Source organism: Notamacropus eugenii, chromosome 3, assembly GCF_028372415.1.
Source record: "Notamacropus eugenii isolate mMacEug1 chromosome 3, mMacEug1.pri_v2, whole genome shotgun sequence".
Taxonomy (NCBI): Eukaryota; Metazoa; Chordata; class Mammalia; order Diprotodontia; family Macropodidae; genus Notamacropus; species Notamacropus eugenii.
Window position 1 is genome coordinate 184,887,667 of NC_092874.1, and position 24,652 is coordinate 184,912,318.

Below are 24,652 nucleotides of genomic sequence, written 5' to 3' on the forward strand. Positions count from 1 at the left end.
GTCATGTTCTTTTCTATCTCCTCCAGAGAGGATTCAGCTAATGCTCTGCTGACTTTCCTCTGGACCATTTTGCAGTTTGTGATCCTAGTACAGCATGTTGGCTTTTCATGTATTACCCCTGGGAGAGAAGAGGTATTAGAATGACTAACAAACTGAAAATTTACAGAGCCATGGGGCCGACTTCATTGGTGCATGCCTGTGAAACCTAGACAGTACACCAGTGCCATGCCAGGAAACTTAACCACTTCCATTTGAATAGCCTTCTGAAGATCACCTGGCAGGAAAAGGTATCAGATACTGAGGTTCTTATTCAAGCTAAACTGCCAAACATTCAAATACTGCTTCAGAGAGGCAACTTCAATAGGCTGGCCATTTTAAATGCAAAACATATGCTTGTCAAAAAGACTACCTTTATGTAGAAGTCACATAGAGAAAGCATTCACGTAGTGGTCAGAAGAAGTGATACAAGGACATCTCAATGTCTCTCTTAAGAAATTCAGAATTAATTGTATGACATGGGAGACGGTGGCACAGGACTGCTCAGCATGATGTGCCCACATCAAAGAAGGTGCTGCTCTTTATGAGCAGAATTGAAACACTCAAAAAAAAACCACAAGATACACAAATTTCAAGAATCCACCCCAAATGTTCACATGGATTATTTGTACCCAACCTGTGGAAGAGGATTCCAAGTTCATATTGGTCTGTAACAAACCAACTAAACAATCATTTCCACCTTTTGAATCTGTGCTTCTTTGCTGGGGGTGAAATATTGTTTTTTTTTCTTTAATAATATGTCATTATTAGTGAATTGGATCTTTTTTCAATATGGTCATCAAGTTTACAATTCTTTGGAGAACTATTTATTAATAAACTTTTATCTTTGGGAATGAGTTTTAATCATATTTATTTGCATTTTCAAAATACCTCAAATATTAGATCTTTATCAGAGATATTTGATGTAAAACTTTCCCAAAGTAAGAGTTTTCTTCTTTATTTTAAATACTACATGTGTTTTATTGGAAAAGTTTTTCAATTTCATTTAATCAGATTGTCTACATTATCTTTACTGATTGCTCTTATTTCTTGTTTAGTTCAGAATTTCTCCTTGCTCCATAACCATAGTAATAAAAGATAGTCTTCTTTCAAATGGCATGATTCTGAACCTTTTTCTTCCCCCTGGAGGAAAAGCAACCATAACAACAGTTCTTTATTTAGACTATGGTCAGAGAAATTGGAGGTCAAATTAAACCAAACTGTACCTAGGAATATTTTATGGATTTGGAGTCAGAGAATCTGAATTTGAATCAAATTCTACCATATGTCACTTTGGGCAAGTGGCTCCCTCCCTTGGATCCTCAGTTTCCAAATCTCTAAAATTATGGGGTGGGACTAAATAACATCTATGGTCTCTTTCAACTGTAATTCCTATGATCCAATGAATATGTAATATTCTTTATATATTTTAAACAAAATATATCTTCCTTGGCTTCACAAGTTTACATAAAAGAGAAATATATCTTAACAGGGGAGGGGACACAGGGTAAAGTTCTTGTTAGCATTTAAGGTAATCTATAGCCTACCATATAATAGTTCTTTGATCTATTTTTTCCTTTTAACTTGCTTTACTTGAATCAAAAGACTTGGATTCTCATCCTAGCTTAGCCACTGTCTCTGTGCCTTTAGAGAAACCATTTTCAAAACTTTGGGTCTCAGTTTTCTCATTTGTGAAATGAAGACTGTGCCAGATGATCTTAAAGTTACTTTCAGCTCTAATACCATTTGTTCTATCTTCTATGTGTGTATAAACACTCAATGGGAATAATTATTTTTCTTCTTCTCCAGCTATTCAATGCAAACATGTATTTTCCCTTTCTCTTTCTACCTCTCACACACATTCAAATTAATTTCAGCAAGTGTCTAATAGAACCAACATAGCCAGAAGATCTAACTGTGGAAATCATTATGATACTAGGCTTTCCTCATTGAAATTTTATTGATATTTAAATTAAATATGTGGAAGGACAGTCTTTGCTTCTTTTAATTCACACAGACCAACCAGAGTTATTTACATTTGTGAACCACCCACCTGAAAAACCATTAGTCTTCTTTGTTTTCTCAGAATCTTTAAAATTCAACTTTTGCCCTCTATTTGCATTGGTACTAGGTGCATCCAACGATGTTGGACCTGTACTTTGCCTTGTTGCTTTCTTCAGATTCTTAGGAAAGAAAAAGAATGGTATCCCAGAAGCAATGCTAAGCATTCCCGCTATAAGAAAGCCAAGCCACCAAGCACCAACCCAACGGGAATCAGTTGGCTTAATTGTTATAGTACCTATGATAAAAAAATGTAAGAATCTATTAAAAATTACAATGTTAGCCTGTATCATTTCAAGATTTGCTACCCCTTGCATTCACTGAAGTTTAAATCATTATATTTATCTTTATCCAAAGAGAAAGCTTATTCAAGCAATAAAATTAAATATTAAAAATAGATTAGTTAAAATACGCAAAACAGCAATGGAATCAATGAGAAATAATGCTAGAAAAGCTTTAATATGTCAAAATTCTGTGGGAATAGGAGTGAATAATTCTATTCATGAAATTCATTTCAACACAACATAGAGCAACGAACACTGATAACCTACTATGTGCAAGTAAATGTACCATAATAACAATTTGTCAAATTTGGGAACATAAAGATGAAATTAGGCCTAGACCTTGTCTTCAAGTGATTAAGGTTCAGGCTAATTATAAGCTAAACCCTTTATTCCCAAAATGCTTGGGGGTGGGGGTAGGAACAAATCCCAATTTCTGACATAGAATTTTGTATTCTAAAAGATGGAATGAACCTTTAAGGCCTAATCTAACTAGATCATTGAATTAAATATGTAATAATACATTGATGTGCTTTAGATGGTGTATGTCATGGCTAATTTGAGGCCTGATCTAATAATCAATGTGTATTGACTGTGACTCTAGCTAAGTCACAGTGTTTTTCAGTGCCTTTGGCAAACTTCTCAGATAATAAATTGAAGAGCAGTTTCTTATCTGGATTGATGAAAATTTTCTCGCAAAGATTCCCTGCACCAACTTAATATCAGTTATGGAAAACTCCCTTACCCCTTTCCCAATGTCTTTAATGTTTAGAAAGTGCCTTTCTCACAATAATCCCTATAAGCTAGGGAGTACAAATGTTATTATACCCAATTTACAAATGAGAAAATTTATGGAAGTGAAGCAATTGATTCTGTGTCACATAGATAGTGTTGGAACTGGGTATAGAATTCATGTTTCCTGAGTTCAGATCCAGTGTGCTCCCCACTCTTCAACTTGTGATAGGATCCTGATCTACCAACCTGATCTACCCCACAAAGTATTTAGAGCCATTTTATTTAAAGACAAGGATGCTGTCCTTAAGATGGTCCAGGGGTTAATAATAATGCTGAAATTAGTTATCTAAAAATAAAACTATTTGTAGATAAATGATTTCTCTCCTGGGAGCAATTATAAGAATTTCTGAGTCAGAAGAAACTTCAGAGATTATGTAGTTTAACTTCCTAGAAGTTACCAAACTGAGTCTAGAGACTGACTCTCCCAAATTTATCTCTTTATCCAAAGAGAAAACTTATTCACACAAGAAAATTAAATATTAAAAATAGATTAGTAAAAAATACAAAAAAGCAATGGAATCAATGAGAAAAAAATACTAGAAAAACTTTAATATATCAAAATTCTGTGGGAATAGGAGTGAATAATTCTATTCATGAAATTCATTTCAACACAACAGAGCAACAAACATTGACAATCTACTACATATGTGTATATATGTATATATACATGCATATACATACACATATATGCATATACATACATACATACACATGTAGGGTTTGTGGTAGAAAGCACATTTTCCAACACATAGTTAAATGTCTTTTCCCAAAGATAAAAATGAAGCAAAATTTCATAAGTACCAGTATCATCAATAAATATTTATTAGGATATAATTATATGCTTGATCAATAATAGTCATCTGGAAAGTATGAAGCTTTTTTATGAAAGGTAATAACTAGCTCTGGAATGCATAATCACTACTACACCCATATCACACTTGAAAAAATGGATCACAATATGACAGACATTCAGGCTTAATACTACTCCAGATATTTATTGTGGTGACCCAGGACTCTTAATAGCCATACCACCAATGGAAAATTCTACCAAGCTAAAAGTTCTTCAATTTAGAGACCACTGAAGAATTATTTTTGTGCTTACCAAGAACCAGCTTTATTAGGTTTATAGAAGTTTATCAACAGAGAAATAGTCACCAGGTAATGATTTCTGTGTCAACTACATGATAGGTGTCCATGAATTCCATGAGGTCAGTGACACTTTTGTGATTTCCCCATCATCTAACATAGTGCTCTGACTAGACAAATGTCTAGTCAGTTCGACATAAAAACCAACCAACCAACAACTTTCCAAGTAGTTGCTTAAGGATACACATTGAATTGAGTTAACTTGAAATCAGAAGTCAAATGATTTGGATTGCCTAAGATTAATCACTAGCCAACAAATTACTTTAAATGAAAATAAAATAACTTGATTTTTTGGGAAACAATTGTTTTTTGTACATTGGTATTTACCACAGGAAAAAAGTTACAGCAAGTAAATATATTTTAAATCCACTCATCAATCTACTAATAAGTATTGAATTCTACCCTCCTGAAATCAATAGACAGAGGAATCTATCTGCAAGCTTCTGTTGGTCTAAGATTTGCTGTGTAGAGAGTAGAGTCAAGGTGGTGGAGAGAAGCCAGGAAGTTAGCTGAGCGCTCCTTAAGTATCCCTTGGAAACAACATTAAATCAAGTCTTTGAAAGAATTCTGGAGTGACAGAGTCCATGAAAAGACAGAATGAAACAATTTTCCAGTCCAAGAACACTTAGAAGAACTTCAGGAAAGGTCTATCTCATTTGGGTAAAAGGAGAAGGCAGTACAGGCAGTGTTCAGGAAAGCCAGCAAGAGGCTCTTAGCAACAGCACAGATCAACAACCAAGGCCTGGTGCTTCTGGCTCAGCAGACCAGTGGCATAGTCAGCCAGCTGTGAGGCCTCCAGCCTCTGTGCAGAAGGCAAACTACCAGCCCTGGAAAGGGGGAGGCAGAATGGGGTAGGCATGAAAGACCTATTAGGGTAGAGGGAAAGATGAGAGGGGATGAGCATTGTCTGAACCTTACTCTTATAGTATTTGATTCAAAGAGAGAATAACATACATACTCAATTAGGTAGAGAAATATGTCTTACCCTACATGGAAGAAGGAAGGGAAACAGGAAAGAAAAGGGAGGGGGAGATGATAGAAGAGAGGGAAGATTGGGGAAGGTGGTGATCTGAAGTGAAACTCTGGTGAGGAGTAACAGAATGAAAGGAGAGAAAAAAGTCAAAAAAGGGGGAAATAAGAGGAGGGAAATACACAGTTAGTTACCGTAGCAGTGAATGTGAATGTAATGAACTATCCCGTAGGACAGAAGCAAAGTGGATTAAGAACCATAATCCTACAATATGTTTTTACGAGAAACACATTTGGAGGAGAGAGAAACACACATAGAGTAAAGGTAGAAGACTGTAACAGAATTTATTGTGCTTCATTTGAAGTAAAAAAAAAAAGCAGGGGGAGTAATTTAGACCTCAGACAAGGCAAAAGTAAAAATAGATCTAATTAAAAGAGAAAAAGAAGGAACCTACATCTTGCTAAAAGGTACCATAGACAACGAAGTGATATAGAACCATATATGCATCAAGTGGCACAGCATTTAAATTCAATAATGTACCTTTCAGTTACCTCCATTCATTGGTCAAGTGCACAGGAGAACTTAAGTGGGAAAATTATCTGTGCCAATTTGCTTTCTCAATGTGTATAAAATCCTTCTGTTTGAATGAAATAGATGGTAAAATTGTGCAAGCTAGTTGAGACTGAAATGAAACATTTTGGACAACTTGCCAACCAACAAATTAATAATATCATTATTATTTTTACTTCCAAAAGAATCGTTTATTCAGACAAATGTTTAGTCAGTTCGAGGTAAAAACCAACCAACAAACAACTTTCTAAATTATGGGGACATGTTAAAAAACCTAAATGAAACTGGTTTTGCTATACATGTATACACAGAGCTGAAAATCTCTTCTTGTTACTATTTGCCATGGTTTTCCTACTTGTAAAATAGAAAAAAATCTTATACCAAAATACTGAGATACTATAAAATGGTTTAAGATAATTCCTTGGGAGAATGATGATCAGTGAATAAAATTCTAGAATTATTAATTTTGTCTGGTTGTACTTACTTAGGTCTACAGATGCAAAGTCCACATACAGCTTTGCACACAAAGATCCCAGCAGATATCCTATCATTGGGCCAATCATTGCAAATGAATGCAAAATGCCTGAAAAATTATAAAATAATCAAATTATTCCAAAGAATAGATTTTCATTTTGTCTTCAACATGTCATTTTAATGAATATAACTCTATATGATTACCTACAGAAAATCTGTAAAATAATTCTTTGTTCCTCTAAAACAATTATATATTTACTAAAAGAATGTATTGATGGAAGAGGAAGTCAAGGATGAATAGATTGATAACCATTACACATTTTAGTGGTATGATGCTAAACTCACTATTGGTAGCAGAGTTCACTGGCATTATTTACTGTATAATTAAGGATGTGAATATTAGAGATAAAAAAGACAAAGGAGAGGAAAGAGAAGGCCATTTCAATCATGAGGTCACTAAAGTTGCTATCACTGAAAATTCTAGGATTATATTTAACATTCAGCCCATACAAGATTGACTTGCTAACACCAGATAAAATCAAGAATATAGATCAGGGAGGAAGGTGAGAAAGAATTTTGAAAGAATAAGATTTTTATAAATATAGGACTTGCACATAGGACTCGCATACATGACCAGAATTGTTACTTTGTCCTTTGTAAGTTTAACCACCTTTATGTTTCTTCATCTTATGTGATCATAAAATCCTTTAAATATCCATGATCTCCTCTTACAAAATGTTTTGTTTTTTAGGGATAAGGATAAGAGGAAAGCTCTGCTTTCCTAATTGAACTGAGGTTCACTAATCACAATGGGGATTTAGTTTGGGGATTTGTTCCTGGAAGAAAGGAAAAGAGTTAAAGGGCACAATGGGGCCAAAGATCATAAAGATACATTACCCAAGTAAAAAGTAGAATGTCCTTCTTTAGCAAAATTATCAATGTATGTGATTCCCAGGGGTCCAATTGGACTTTCCCCAACCCCACGTAAGATGTTTCCAATCATTATATATATCCACATAAGTGAACCAGATTCACGTTTGCAACCTTTGAACATAAAAATTTTGGAGTTTTTAGCATAATATACTTTTGCATTTGCATCCTTTTCTACTTAAATATTTTATTATGTTTATATTTCTTTCATTTGACTTTAATTTTGCTGTTTCAATTAGATACTAGATGTATTTTCCTACTCAAATAATCTACCTCAGGGGAGAGAAATACATATGACATGGAAACATTTTCTTAAATATTTATTTTTTCATAATGATCATCTTACCTGACTCTAATAGTATGGATGATCTGTTATTGCCAGGTGAATTGAAATCATTTGAGCAGTGAGTGTAGGGTACTGTTGAATTGTCGAGTGGGTTAATATTTAATACTGAGTTGTACCTGTAACTAGGATAATATATTTAGAACATTAAAAAAAAGATAGACAAAATAAGTTATTCATAATTTGTGTGTGCCACCATCCTACAAACCAACTTTATAATGTCTTACAAAATATCTTTCAAATAGACTTTATTCCAGTGATGTTCTGGTCCATTTCTCAGTAGACTTGGTGGGTAACAATTGATTAAAAATGTCCCTCGGGAATAATAATAGTAGAATCAGGCACTAAAAACAAAAAGAAACCTTTAAGTACTGGTGACTGGATGAAAAATACAATTCCTTTTCTGCATATTGTTTGTGTGTGTGTGTGTGTGTGTGTGCTCTACCTTACATATATGAAAATGTAGCCAAAGATATAGACATACATAGCTTATTACAGAAATATTTTAGTTGCTATTTTAATATTAAGTTGATAAGAAAGGTAAATCATAATCATTCAGCCATTGGGGAGAAAACATGGTTGTCCCAGGTGGAGTCAACAATAGTTAGAAGACAAAAAAACAAACAAACCAAAACATAGAAAGAAAAGGGAAATTAGACAATTTTGTACCCTATCCAAAATTTGATTTGCTTTACTTTTTGTAGATCAATTAGATATGGTCCATTTTGCCCCAAAGATGAAGAGAATGAGCTTTCAGAGAGATAACAAGAGTCACTGATGGATATCTGACACAATCAACAAAAATTTATTGTCTACTGTTTGTCAGGTATCGTGAGTACAAATGCAAAAATGAACAAGTCCTGTCCTCAAGGATTTTACATCTTACTAGGGCAGGCAACATGTACACATATAAATGTATACAAAAGATGAACAAAATATAAACAAGGTGATTTGGGGAGTGGGGGAGAGAAACACTGGCAGCCAGTTCTCATCAACCAACCTATCTATCTATTGATCTATTGACTTCCCCTGATAAAGACTTTGGATGGTAGTGATATGGCAATATTCACACAGCTCGTACCTTTCTTGCATGGGCTGTCAATAAGTTTCATGGTTAGATCAATTATCTACGACCCTAGAAATCCGGATCCAGACTAAGAGACAAAAATTGAACGAAAACCCTTCTACCAGATGCTACCACGACTTTGGGATCTGCTCCTAGGCCTCTCCTCCTTTACTCCACCTAAGTGGCAAAAGAAACTACCTACAATTTTAGTCTCCATTTTCTCTCCTCCCACTTACTCCTAAATCCTTTCTTCTCTCCAAACTCTTCTCTCCAAAGTCAATAATGAGCTCTTAATAAAGTTGGTCATTTTCTTGGTCTTCTTGAATCATATCTGCATTTGACTTTACTGTTAATCAGTTCCTCCTGGATATGCTCTCGTCTCTGAGTTTTTATAAAATTACTCTCTCCTGGTAATCTTCCTATCTGACAACTCCTTCACAGTCTTCTTTACTGACTTATCATCCCTATGACTGAACCTTCTTTTTCTATAATCTTTCATTTGATGACTACATCGGCTTCATAGGGTTTGCATTCTCAGTCTCAATGGTCCCTCCCACGGAGACTGTTGATGATATTACTATATAAAGAAGAGGAAAGGCAAATTGGAGAATTACAATTTTCCTGGCATTTGTGAAGGTTATGTAAAGAAAGTGGCAAATTAGCTTTCATTCTTGCATCCCTTTGAATTGTTTTAGCTGAGGAAAGACAATATTTAAGAGAACGGACCACTGAAACATCTTTCCTTGAAAATGACTTTCAGCTTCCAAAAAGAGAGTATCTGAAGACATTTTGAGAGAGCTGAATAGTAGGACTCCTCTTCCGAGTTGATGTTTAGAGATATTTTTGTTATTCATATTCTCTCACCCATTTCATGATAAATAATGATTTATGTATTTATTTTATTGTTATACCATTAATAAATTGCATATCTAATAACTATTATGTTTATCTCAATCTAGGAAATGAGAGATTGTTACATATGGAGAAATTAGCAAAAGTTTATAAGAAAAGATATTTCTCCATATTAAGTAAATAAATTTTAGAGCTATTTAAGCAATGTGCAAGGAATTGTTAGAATAAACCATTTGATTTTTTTAAAGAACAAGAAGACAGTTTAATATCAAGTGAGATGGCATGTAGAGAGATGTGGTCATCCATAAAACCCATTTTGGGTCATAACTTCTAATTGTGATAGCTTTAATTGTCATCTGCACATCCATAATTCAATGATCTATATAGTCACTCTTTCTCCTGAGTTCTAATCCTCCATCATCGATTGCTAATTGGATATTTCAAACTGAATGTCCCAAGACATCTTAAATTCAAGATGTTCAAGACAGAAATTATTAGGTTTTCCCAAAAACTTCCTCTCTACTAAACTTACTATTTCTGTTGAGGGCATGTCATTTTTTCTATCTGCCAGGTTCAAGATCTTTGATTTCTCCCTTTTCCTCTCCCCATATATTATGGTGTAGTGGATAAAGTGCTGTATTTGGACCAAGGAAGAACTGAGTTTGAATCCTGTCTCAGATACTTCAGTTATTTGACCCTGGACATATCACTTAGCCTCTCAGTCTCAATTTCCTCATCCATAAAAATATAAAATGTAATAGTACCTCACAATATTGTTGTAAAACTCAAATGAGATAATACAAGTAAAGAGCACTGTGTGCCTCAAAGTGCTTTATAAAGTATTACTATAATTTTTTGTTACTATAACTAAAGTATTACTATTATTATAACCAAGCAATTGTAAAATCTTGCCATTCCTATTTTATGACTTCTCTTGCATTCAACCCCTCCTTTGTGCTCACCCAGTTACCACCTTAGTTCAAGCCCTCATAACTTCTCATCTAAACTGTTGTAATGGTCTCCTATTTGATCTTCATGCCTCAAGTCTCTCTCCATACCAATCTATTCTCTACATAGATGCCAAAGTGATCTGACCATTTCATTCCTTTACGCAATAAACTCCAAGAGCTCCCTATTTTTTCCTAAGGTAGAATATAAACTCTTCTATCTGTCTTCAGTCTTTCATAACTTACTCCAAATATAACTTTCTACCCTCATTATGTATTACTCCCCTTCTCACCAAAATGGACTATTCTATTTCTTATACGTAGTACCCAGTCTTATTCTCCCTCTCTGGCTATCAACTATGTTTGGAATGCACTCCTTCTTCACATCTATCTTAAAGAATCCTTCATTTAGTTCAACATATACCTCAATAGCCTTTTACCCAATGCCTTTGCAGATCCCTAAAACTTCTTTTTAAATACCTGCTAATTATTTTGGAATCATTCTTCATTACTTATGCAGAAAATGTATATATTGCTTCCCTGGAATGAATATAAGCTCCTTGAAGGCAGGGACTCTCATTTTCTTCCCCATGCCTCATATCTTCTGTGTTAGAATAGTAACTGGCATAACTGCAAATAGTAAATGGTTGTGGTTGATTGATTAAAAACAGATGTTTTGTCAGTGGGAATGAGGTTGGTATCCATATTCTGGAATTCTGGACAAAAGAAAAAGTGCACAAAACACTACGAAATTTTCTAGCGACATATTTCTCACTGAAGTTTAGAATGCTACATTTAAAAGTACTCCCCAAACCTTACACTGCAGAAACTATGGAACCATCAGTACAAACATTTCAGTCTATTTCATGCATAGAATATGAGAGCTCTCATGAACATACCACCTCACCCTTTAATTTTAAATATGAGGATCTGAAACTGAGAGAGGTATGAGACCTTGGCCAAAGTCACATAGTTGGTAAAGGCAGGGCCAAGACTGGAATCTTGGACTCTAGACCTACTGTTCTTTATGCTACATGCTACTTTTTGTTCTATAATGTTTGCAAAGGTAATTGGAAGATTTTTTTTTTACCACATTTGATAATAAATTTGTCACCAGGAAACATCATCATGGAGATTGCTTCAGCTTTGTCACTTATGTCTCATCAATATCCTTAGTTGCTTCTGCCTCTCTGATTGGGGGACAGAACAACAACAAAAAAAACCCACTCTTCCCCTAGACAGCCTTTGTAGAGGGCTCTAAATAATAACCATCTCTTCATTTGTCACTGGCTGCTCTGCTTAGTTTTGACTTTACCCTCATTCTCATAATTCCTGTTTGCCTTCTAGCACAGCTCTGCCCCCACCCTCCCACCCCCAGTCTCAGCTTTTCAGCTTCCTTTTGTGTTTTGCCTTCTCCTACTGGATTGTAACCTTGCTGAGGACATGGACTGTTAGCACATAACACAGTGCTTGGTTTAATAAATGTTTACCATATTGTTTACTGTATATTGATGTAATCCAGAGACTACTCTATCTTTAAAACTTATTGTTAGAGTTCCAATAGTATTTTCATTATCATGTCATAAAATAGGGATGAGATAGTTCATTCATGAGCCATATCACTAATCAGTGCCAAAGTCTAAGTTAAGGGTTTGAGATAAAGATAAGGTGAAACCAGTCAAATCTTACATTCTTAGTAAAAGAAAAATAGAAGTTGTGGTACCTGAAAAAGAACTTTTTACTGTCTAAAACACAGCTGAATTAGAAGTTTCGCATTAAAAGAAATGAGAGGCAGCGCTGGATAATAGACAGAGGTTTAGCTTTGGATATTTGTGATATATACTGTTATATATTGGCTCTGTGATCCAAGGCAAGTCAGTGAACCTCAATTTGCCCCTAGCTTTTCTTGAAGATTATAAATTTCAAAGCAAGTATCAATCTTCCCAGGTAGAAGGAATTTCGGCATTGAGCATTCCCTAAACCAATAAAATCCTTGATTCATTTATTTTAAACAGTTAAAAAAAAATGGAAACCCTTTGAAGATTATTACATAGACAATGCTTGTTTTTGAGTTACAAGATAACCAGACACTAAGACAGAAAGTCAGCCCTTTACTTTTCCTTAAGTCATGGTCTCTAATGTAAACAAAATGTTAACTTCATCAATTGTTAATTTGCTCAACTGATGCTTCTCCTTCTCTCCTCACTCAACTGATAAAAAAAAATTAGCACCCTCTAAACACATATAAGACGTACACATTAGATGGAAAGTTATAAACATTTTATTTGCTTTTTTTGGATTTCTCAAGCTTTTTTTATTTGTTTCTAAATCTTGGCAGACAAAAGTAGCTGTGTCATCTATATTAATACATATGGTAAGTTTACCCCATATTTTCACTTATGGGGTGAAAAGTGAGCTTTCTGAAAGAGAAGTGGTTTTAATAAGTCTAAAGTTTTGGAATTTTAATGCTATATTTGCAAATGATTATTATTTAACACTTACTTTCCCATGAGGAAGTGAGGTAAAGCAGTTAACATACTTCCAGTTCCCATAAGGAGACACCCAATTCCAATTATTCTTGGTATGTGTGATTTGGCTCCAAAATGACTTACCAGTGTAATCACCAGCAAGTTTCCTAGAAGTAGAATAATTATATTTGGTATATTTAATAAAAGTAATAACCATATATAAATACATTATATAGAAATGCATATATTATATAGTATAATATCATATAATAGTATATAATATAATCCATATATGTAAATATACATAAAAATGTATATTTAAGTATAAATGTGAGGACATATTTAAGCATAATTCAGTTTCCTAAATATAACATGAACTGAGCATTGGCTATGTGAAGGCTTTGTTTTTGGTAGGCACTGGAGAGAGTACAAATGAAGTACAAAATACTGTAGCTATTATTTCTGTTCTCAAGGAGCTTAGAATGTAGCTGAGGAGACAAAATTAACAGATATGGAACAGTATAGTTATTTAAGCATGTTGTCTTAAGTATAACAATAAGATTGCGTGGTCACTTTAAATAAGGGAAAGGATAATTAAGGAAATAGTCATAGAGGTGGTGGGACTCAATGTGAGTCTTGATGGTATCATAGGATTTATTTGAAGAAAAAGGAAGAAAAGACATCAGGACAGGTTCATGAAAAAAGAAGATGACATGTTATTTGTTGACCAAATCATTCAATTGACTGCAGTTGAGCAAGGAATACTAAATTAATAAACAGCCCGAGTCTAAGGGTGGACTAATACACCTGGCCAGATTATGATGTATAATGCATAGGATCAGTGGCACCAAAACAGAAGGAAAGATGTAATCGAAAATTAAAAACAATGCCAAAATAGGACAGTTTGTTTTTCTGAAAAGGCCTTTTTAATACTTGGAATATAAACCATACCTTCCAAGGCATCTGGTAGCTAAACTGGTTATTACTGACTCCTGTATATGGCCCTTTTTGTCCCCATTTTAAAGATGAGGAAACTGAGGCAAACAGAAGTTCCCCAAGAGTCATATAGCTGGTAATTGTCTGAGGTAGGATTTGATTTACGGTCTTTTTAGCTCCAGGATCAGCACACTATCTGCTGAGCAATCTACATACATTGTTCTATGATTATGGTGCAAATAGAATTTTCATGATTATAGACAGAAAATGAGAATTTGCTTATGAACCTATAAGGTAAGGTGAAGTGATTCATACAGATGACCTAAGTGATAAAGGGAAAAAAAAACATAATAGAAGATGAGAGAGAGAGAGAGAGAGAGAGAGAGAGAGAGAGAGAGAGAGAGAGAGAGAGTGTCAGAGTCAAGAATCCGCTTTGAAACTGGACAGTAATTAATTTATTAACTACCAGGAATAGTTATTTTGCTTTCCAAGACCCAAGACTAGCTACTAAATGAAATAAAAGTTACCTATTTCAAAGCTTCCATCAATTAAACCAGCTTTAGATGTTGTTATACCAAATCTTCTTTCTATCTGAGTGATGGAACTTTTCATGATAACTCCTGAGAGTGCTTTGCAAATAAAGCTGAATGTTAGGGCCACCATGAACATCTGTTCAAGGGACAGAATGAAAAAAGAAAGTATGATTAAAGGTCACAACCATTCCTCTGTTAGTGTATATTAACTTTATCCCTTGGCTTTCACAAATATTACTCTTACCTTTCTCATAATTTTCAACCTTGGTATACGACTTTAGTATAATAACATTAACCTTACCACCAGCATGCTTGCAAAGGATTTCAAGGCAGAGTAACCAAGGTGAAGATATTTTTTTAATATTTATGCTTGTTCTTTTTATTTAATTTTTAAATATGAAGATATTTTAAAAATATTTTGCAATAATTTTTAGGCAATTAGATATAATAGCCTATAATAATAAAATAAGCAATATTTTCTTTGTAACATCTAATATATTAACAGAAGCTCATAATGGGGAGGGAAGCAACTGAATTAATTTTAAGGTAATAGTTCCAACTACATACATAAGTAGGAGCCAAGAGACAATTAGATATTTATCTCTGGCAGTATTCAGGAGGAGTTTGTTAGGGAAATTACAGAAAGTTAGTTTCAAATGAAATTCAGAAAAAGCTAAGACTAAGTAACTGTCTCAGTGCTATTCTGGTTAGGTACTATTGGTTTTAGAGCCTGGGGTCTACAGAATATGTGGGCTCTAAATACAATCATATATCCCTGTCAGAGGAGTAGGCTAAAGAACTTGAGAAATGTCTCTCTAAATATTGGCTTATTTGATAGACTCTATAGATTCTTGATGAGAGGGGAAATATAATAAAGGATCAGAGATGTAGAACTAGAAGGGATTTTAGAAACCAACTGGTTCATCCTCCTCATTTTACAAATGAAAAATCTAAGGCTCAGTCAAATAAAGTGTAATGTTATAGAGATTATAAGTTAAAAATAGAGATAGAATTCAACCCAGAAGTGAGCCAGAAAGAAATAAAAAGCTAATGAGGAATCATATAGAATATATATGAGATTCTTAAGGATCTCCCTCACCAAGATCAGAAGGAAAACAGAAACTGGGGGAAAATTTTATAGTTTCTCAGATAAAAGTCTCATATCTCAAATATATAAAGAATTTGGTCAAATCTATAAGAATATGAGTCATTCCTCAGCTGATAAATGGTCAAAGGATATGAATAGGCAGTTTTTAGACAAATAATCGAAACAATTTATAGTCATAGAATGCTCTAAATAATTATTGATTAGAGAAATGCAAATTAAAACAATGTCCAGATATCATTTTATATATATCATATTGGCTAAAATGATTGAAGGGGGAAGCAATAAATGTTGGAGAGGTTGTGGAAAAATTGGGACACATTCATTGTTAGTGGAATTATAATTCCACTGGAATTCCGCAGAGTTCCAATCTGGAATTTTGCCCATAGTTACTAAGTAGAAAATATTGTTTGACTCAGTAATACCATTACTAGGTCTATTTCCAAAGATGACTAGATAAAAAGAAAGAGAATGTATATGTTCTAAAATATTTATAGTAGCTCTCTCTGTGGTGGCAAATAACTGCAAATTGTGGATGTCCATTAATTGAAGATTGCTTAAACAAGTTGTGAGTGAATATTACTGTACTATAAGAAATTATGATATTAGAAAAACATGGATAAACTTGCATGAAATAGTGAAGAGCAAAATAAGCAGAACTGTACTGTAAAAGCAATACTATTTTAATAACAACTCTGAGTCACTAAGTTATTTTGACTATTATAAATACCCAAATTAACTACAAAGGATATATGAAGGATATAGATAGCATCTATATCCAGAGAAAGAACTGAAAAATAAATACAAGTATGTATAAAATTATTTTGTGCACATGCACACACGTACACAATTTATGTCTAATGGTAGCCATGTGTAAGGTGGAGGGGGAGAAAAAGGAAAAAAAAATTAAATGATAATTTTATTATGTATTTAAAAGGAATGGCAAATTGCACATAATAGATTTGCAGTTCCATGTGCAAATTTTTATTATGCTATGCTATGGAAAAACTTGTTTTATTCCATAAATTAAAAATAAAATACATAAATTTTTTTAAAAATTAAGGACCACACATAACGTTATTTGTAAAATGATTTGGATTCAGAGAATCTGAGCTCAAATTTGAATTCTGCTACTTAATATTTACCATGTGATCTGGAAGAAGTCATTTCCCTTATTTTTTGCCTCATTTTCCTTATTTGTAAAGTAACAACTTAGACTAGAACCTTAAACCAGCTTCCAATTTTAAATCCTAATGTGTAATGAAAGGAAAAAAAAGTACTGTCAAGTTATTTCATTGGGGCCAGAGATAAAGGCATGAAACTTTTTAAAAAAAGGTGAATATGACACTTTCAAATGATTCCTGTTCTCCCCAGTGAATTCTTTGACAAGTGCTTTCCCTCTCTCTACTTCATCCTCCACTCTGTTGGGCCAAAGTGACCTCTCCCCTAATAAGATCCAAGATCAATTATAAAAGCCTTTGGAATCCAAGACTTTTAGTAACCTGCTCTCCCTCCTATCCAGATTGTCCAGTCTTCTCAAATCTTATACGTTGCTCCCCTACCTACCTCAAGCGCTCTGTGATCTAGTGATACTGACCTTCTTGTTCCTTGATTAATTCATTCTATCTCTCCACATTTGGCATTCTCACTGTTTTTCCCATCAAGCCGAGAATGTCTAACCTGCTCATCTCTGTTTCCTGGGCACTTTGTTTTCCTTTAATTCACAGCTAAAATTCCTTCTTATATAGGAAGTAGTGAAAGACAGATTGAAAGATGAATTATGGGATTATGTTTTTGCTGGTGATGAACAAATGAAAGATGAAATTAAAGAAATATAATAGTCTATTATCTTAAATTATATTACTGAGATAGTATAACATTTATGAATTGCAGATAAATTTACTCTTTTCAATACGTTTTTGTCCTTGAACACATAATATTTTTTAAAAAGAGGACTAATCAATTGATTATGAAATATAAAAATGAAATCAAAACTTGTTACCTTTGAATATCCTAATTTCAAAGTCAGGTGTAATCTCATCATCTATATGAATCTTGGCATGATTTCCTCTTAATGTTAGTACTTTCCCTGTATTGGTTATCTCCAATTTATCCTGCATATATTTTGTTTGTACATTATTGTTTACGTGTTATCCCCCCCCCCCCCCCCCATTATATTATAAACTCTGTGAGAGCAGGGACTTAAAATTTTTTGTATTTTCAGAGTTTAACATAGTGCCTGGTACAAAGTAAGTACTTAATAAATGCCATTGTCTGACGGATTGCAAAGATCAGTCAGATCTTTGTAGGCAATTGTGTAGATTTCTTTTGTCCATTTAAAGTTGTTGGTTTTTGATTCTCTTCTGACAAATTTCCTTTCATTTTTGGATACTTGTATGGCAAATTTGTTTTCTCTTTCAGGACTTCTCTGTCATTCAACTGGATCTCTGTTCTTGTCTAAGCTCTTTGTTCTACTGTTTGTCTTTCAAATTCTGCTTTAAGAATTTCAGTTAACAAACCAATTTCCTTCCCAATACCTCTTTTTAAATATTTTATTTCTTTTTTAAACAACTCTCATGTATCTTGATTTTTTCCCCCCAAATATCTGAGGATTCTGTGGAATTCATGAAATTGTTACTTTCCCTAGATAAGTTCATATTTTGCTTGGAATTAGAGAAGCAACTAATACTAATTAAAACCATAATTTCAATAAAGTTGCAGGATACAACCAAATTCATGAAGAACATAAACCTTCCTCTATATCATCACAAAATCGCAAAAGGAACAGGTAGAAAAAGACATTCTACTAAGTATGGCTACATAATACACACACATACATATACACATACACATATACATATATATACATACATATGAGTGTATATATGTATGTATGTCTGTGTATATATGTGTCTATGTATATATATACATATATGTATATATACATGTATGTATATATACATATATGTATATATATAGTATCTTGGAGTCCAGATACCAAGATATACACCAGAATTACAAAAATACAACTACCAAACATCCATTTCAGTAAAAAAGCCAGTATTTGGAGAGATACCAATCGCTCATGGTTGAGCTATGCTAACATAGTAAAAATGACAATCCTACCCAAATTAATTTGAAAATTCAGTGTCATACCAATTAACCCACCAAAGGTTTGCTTTATAGATCTAGAAAAATTAACAAAACTCCCCTAAGAAAAATAAAAATTCAAGAGTATCATGAGAATTTTTTAGACATGTGGGGAGCATAGAAATCTCCCTGCAGCAAGTTTTAGAAATGTACTAAAAGTGGTACTTATCGGAATGATTTGCTAAGTGCTAAAAAATGGAAAATGTGATCAGTGGAACTTATTCGGATCACAAGACACAGAAACAAACGTAGTAGCATACTATTTGATAAACACAAGGATTCCAAGATTTGGAGTAAGGACTCATTAGTCAACAAAACCTCCTGGAGAAATTAAAAAAAGGCTGTCTGTCATATGTTAGATGCCAACTAATTTCTCACGCCATATATGAAGCTCCAAATGGGTATATGATCTAGATGGAAAAGGTCATATTATAAATAAATTAGTGGACAAAGGAAGGAGACAAGTTTTAGAACTATATTTTTCAGAAAGTTCTTGATCAAAGGCCAGAGATATGATCCAAAAAAGATAAAATGAATAATTTTGAAAGATTAAAATTTTTTGCACCTATAAAGTGAATATGTTCAAATAAAATTAACACATTTAAATAAAAAAAACCCAGTAATTTTGGAGTGTCGTAAATTTTTACAGTAAGTTTCTCTAATAAAATCTTTATATCCAAGACATATAGGGAACTGATTCAGATTTAGAAAAGCAAAATCCATTAATCAAAAGATAAAGGACCAACAGATATGAATAGGCACTTCATAGTAAAAGAAATGCAAGCTATCAATAACCACATAAAATTAAACTCCTAAATTCTAATATAAAGAGAAGTGCATATTAAGCAATTATAATGCTTCACCTCATATTCATCAGATTGGCAAAGATGATCAAAAAAGAAAATGGCAATTTTTGGTAAGCTGTGGGAGAACAGACAAGTAAAGAAGTGCGTAGGTAGAGGAGCTGTGAATTTGTCCAAACATTCTAAAAACCATTTTGAGCCATACCCTAAAGTCACTAAACTTTCCACATATCCTCTGACACAGTGATATCACTACTATGAATAACTTTAAAAAAGAATAAAGAAAAAGGGGAATTACCCTCATGTATAAAAGTATTTATAGCACTACTCTATTGTAGCAAAGACCTGTGAAGAAAATAGTGCCTGTGAACTGGGAAAAAGCTAATCAAATTATGGTATGTGAATATAAAGAAATATTGTTGTGTCATAAGAAATGATGAAATATTCAGAAAAAAGGTGAGAACTGGTAGGAGCTGACACTAAATGAAGTGAGAAGAACCAGGAGAACAACTCACATAAAAGCTACAGTATTATATAGGAAAAGAGGGGTTTAAATAATTAAGAACTATGATCAATCCAATGACTAAGAAAACTCTAGAATATTAATGCTCAATCATTCTTTTCACTGCTTGGCAGAGAGGTAATAGAATCTATGTATACAATAAGGTGAATGTTTTCAGAAACAGTTTGTGAATATATTTTGTGTAACTATATTGATGAGAAAGTTTTTCTTTGAATTTATTCATGGAAATTTGGGGTGGGTTAGTGTTAATGGTAAAAAAAGAGAAAAGAAAAGAGTGTTGCTGAATCATTTTAAGATACATACAAGACAGGAAGAGGAAATTCAGAAAGTGAAACAGACAAATAGGGCAGGATTGGTTTATGCTAAATTCAAAATACATTTTAGAAACCAAGCTGTATGTAGTGGAAATTAAAGGTTTCATATGAAATTCTCTTTTTTTGTGCATGTTTGTGTAAGGAAACGTTATTTTTTTTTTTTTGTATGTCAAGTTCATAGTAATAAAGGCTACAAAGGACCTGGACAATTTTTTGCCAGTGAATGTCTAGCTCCTTTTCTAATTCCAATCAAGAAATTCTCATTCTTTGTAAAGTAGGAAAAGCATAGACATCCTTTTGAGTTTAGTTCAAAAGAATAATAATACCATCATTACCTCTCTTTTCTTTCCCATAGTATGGACTCCACTACTCACCACCTTGGGCAGTGAAGCCTACAGATGGGCCACATGCTGTGGCGCACACATCTCCCTTCTCTCCTGCTGCAATGACTCATCCTAACCTGCTTTCACACCAACAAGTCTTGGAGTTTTCCTAGAGTGATTTTATGTGAGAACTTATCATTATTATAGGACTAACACCAAAAGTCTCTCCCCTCTTTTCCTCTCTTCAAGGTACTCAATAGAAGTAAAAAAGTCAAATAATTATAACTTTAACTCAATAGAAGACCAGAGAAGAATTAATCACAGTATAATAAGGGTCAATCCATAATTCTGAGTCACACAGTCTCCCACCAAGATATGCAGGAACAATGATTTTAGGAATACAAGAAGCTCCCATTGAACAATTTCTTTTCCCCATAGAAATCAACACCTTCTTTGCAACTTAAGAGTATTAGGAAGTTTCCCAGTATGTGTCAGAAGTGGGACTTGAACCCAGAGTTTAATCATGCCTAGGTTGATTCTTATTAAATTTTGCAACACTGACACTCCTGGAAATTAGAATAAGAAATTAGACATTGCTTTCCTCTTAACAAGTAAAGTTCTAATCTGTTGTTTTGTGCAGTTACTTCAGTCATATCCAGCTCTTCCTGACCCCATTTGGGGTTTTCTTGGCAAAAATACTGGAGTAGTTTGCCAATTCCTTCTCTAGCTCATTTTACATACGAGGAAGTAGGGTAAACAGGGTTAAGTGATTTGCCCAAGGTCACATGGCTAGTAAATGTCTGAAGGTAGATTTGAACTCAAGAAGATGAGTCTTCCTGACTGCAGGCCCAGAACTCCATCCACTGAGTTACTTTGCTGCCCCAAAAGTTTTAATTATTTGTATATTTTCAAAAATATATCTCAATGAACCTTTAAGCTATTGCTGCACTTAGTTTTCTTCTTGACTGATGACGCCATAGCTATTTGCTTAGTTGAGTATTGACTTGAGCCTTTCCTGGAATCCGAGATATCCGTTTGGACTGCTGTGTATTTTTGTCTTGAATCCATTACCTGGGGAAGAATATCAGATGTACTATCGTTATTCAATGTGTAAACTGATCATGCCTTTCCCAATTCCCCAAACCCAGCTAGCGGCATGTTGCTTGGTAATGTGTCATAGGAACTTCTGAGGCTAGCACTAGGTGGGGTGTTTGAGACTACCTACTTAACCCTTCATTTATAAACAAAGAACTGAGACCCAGAGAGATAAAGTATCTCAAATAGAACAGGGAGCTAAATTGGAGTGAAATCCAGAGCTCCCACCACCCCATGCTTTACTGTAGTAGTTACTGACAGATGAATCTAATATCCAGAATTATCTTCATAGATCTAATTGGTGAAGAGCAGGATACTGAGAAAGAACTCTGGAAAAAGGACTCTGGACTTATTTCTGTAATTTGTCACTATCTGTGTGACCTTGTGCCATACACAATGAAACTTTATTTTTGGGGATCTCAGTTTGCATATCTGTAAAATGATAGAGTTAAATGATCTCAAATAAGATAATCTTTGGGAAGCACTTAGCCCAGCACCTGGCACAGTGGAGGTATATTTTAAAAGCTAGTAGTGATGATCATGATGATGATGATACATCATCATCATCATCATCATCATCATCATCATCATCATCATCATCATCATCATCATCTACCTGCAAGGATACTTTCAAATAAAATGCCCTTTGGTTCAGGGTCTGTCTTTTTTTCATCCTCGGTGCTAAATATAATGCCTTGTACAAAGTAGGTAGCTAATAATTATTGAAAAAAAATCAATTTCCAAATCTTAAAGTTCTATGACTCAATGGACTCATTGATTATATATATATATATATATATATATATATATATATATATATATATATATATATATATATATATATATATATAAAGATATATATGAGATAATGTTCCTTATCTTGGCAATTTATAAACTAGATGGAAAGAAAATGTTTGCATACAGGAAGCAATAGAACAGTACAACAATGCATAATATCATATATTTGATTGTGTAGTGAAGATTTGAAATCTTATAAGAATTTAGAGAAGGCGGTTATTGTAGGCTTCAGTAGACAATGAAGGAGGTGGGATTTTAAATGGTCTTTGACCTTGAATAAGCAGAAAAGAAGGAGAAGGGCATTAAAATATCCCTCCTTCCACATCACATGTATCGGATTGACTAACATGACAAAACAGGAAAATGATGAATGTTGGAGAAGATGTGAGAAAATTGTGACACTAATGCATTGATGGAGGAGTTGTGAACTGATCCAACCATTCTGGAGAACAATTTGGAACTATGCCCAAAGGGCTATAAAACTGTATATACCTTTTGATCCAGCAATACCATTACTAGGTCTGTATCCCAAAGAGATAATAAAAATGGGAAACCAATCCACATGTGCAAAATTATTTAGAACAACTTTTTTTTTGTGGTGGTCAAGAATTGGAAATTGAGCCAATGCCCATCAATGGCTGAACAAGTTGGGATATGAATGTAATGGAATACTATTGTTCCATAAGAAATGATGAATAGGCAGATTTCAGAAAACCATGGAAAGACTTGCATGAACTGATGTTGAGTGAAGTGAGCAGAATCAGGAGAACATTGTGCACAGTAACAGCAATGTTGTGTGATGACTGCTCTTGATAGACTTAGGTCATCTAAGCAATGTAATGATCTAACTAAAATCCAAAAAATTCATGATGGAAAATGCTATCCACATCCACAGAAAGAACTATGGAGTCTGAATGCAGATTGGAGCATAATATTTTCTCTTTTTAAAATTATTTTTCTTCATCGTGGTTTTCCCCTGTTGTTCCAATTCTTTTTTTTCACAATATGATCACTGTGGAAATCTGTTTAATACATGTTTAGTCCATATCAGATTGCTTGGGGTGGGGAGGGAGGGAAAGGGGAGGGAGGAAAGGGGAATTTAGAACTCAAAATCTTATAAAAGTGAATGTTGAAAACTAAAACTAAATTAATTTCATAAAGAACATTCCTCAAAAGGAGGTTCTAGGTTAAAGTCTTATGCATCATGGGTCCAAATTCAAGGTCAGATAAATACTTTTCTCTCTTGCTTTTCTTGCTGCCCTTGATCTGCCAAGAATGTAAAATTTTCACTATATTACATAAAACTTTTTTTATTTGTATATTCTTCATATGGATCCCCATCCTCATACCTGCTATGTGTCCTTGGTTAATTCACTAAAACACTATTTGCTTCAGTTTCATTCATTGTAAAATAGGAATAATAAAAGTATGTCTCCAGGGTCTCATGAGGATGAAATAATATAATATTTGTGAAGTTCTTAGCATAATGCCTAGCACATAGCAGGTACCACAGAAAAGCTATTATTATTACTATTATTATTATCCCTATACATTCATATACATAGACTTTTCTATCTCTCACATGCATTTTTTGGAGTCAATCAGGGGGCAGTGACTTGCCCAGGGTCACATAGCTAAGTGTTGATGCTAGATTTGAACTCAGAAAGATGAGCCTTTCTAATTCCAGGCCTAGAACTCCATCTGCTATGCCACCTACCTGCCCCAAGGAAATTTTAGTATAATGGAAAGATAACCAGATTTGGAATCAAATGACCTAACTATGTAAGAATCCCCACTTTTTCTTATAGAAACTAGACAGAGACCAATATTTCTCACTGTATATGAAGATAAGGTTAAAATGGGTACTTGATTGACACATAAAGGGAGACATCACAAGCAAATTAGGTGAGTATGGAAAAAATGTACCCATCAAATTTATAGATAATGAAAGTACTGATGAGCAGTTAGAGATAGTATCACAATAGTAAAATGGATAATTTTGATTATATGAAATTAAGCACACATAAAACCAGGGCAGGAAGAATTAAAAGGAAAGCAGGAAACTAGGAAATATTATCCCATTTCTCTTAAAAGGCCTCATTTATCAAATATATAGGGAACTAAGTGAAATCT

The 24,652-nt window shown here is 33.8% G+C and overlaps 1 protein-coding gene across 3 annotated transcripts in view; it reads right to left on the reverse strand.

The window, feature by feature from the left end:
* LOC140533610 (solute carrier organic anion transporter family member 1B1-like) overlaps positions 1–24,652 on the reverse strand; it is a 67,241-nt gene that overhangs the window by 26,374 nt on the left and 16,215 nt on the right. For 2 of the 3 annotated variants that reach the window (XM_072653554.1, XM_072653556.1), the window contains 7 exons: positions 21,557–21,697; positions 14,403–14,544; positions 12,974–13,106; positions 7,610–7,731; positions 7,231–7,377; positions 6,344–6,442; positions 2,090–2,335 (listed from right to left, as the gene is read on the reverse strand). In XM_072653554.1, coding sequence (XP_072509655.1) covers positions 2,090–2,335; positions 6,344–6,442; positions 7,231–7,377; positions 7,610–7,731; positions 12,974–13,106; positions 14,403–14,544; positions 21,557–21,694 — 1,027 coding nt within the window. In that variant the 5' untranslated portion in view covers positions 21,695–21,697. The remainder of the gene's footprint in view (positions 1–2,089; positions 2,336–6,343; positions 6,443–7,230; positions 7,378–7,609; positions 7,732–12,973; positions 13,107–14,402; positions 14,545–21,556; positions 21,698–24,652) is intronic. The other variant, XM_072653557.1, reaches the window with a different exon arrangement.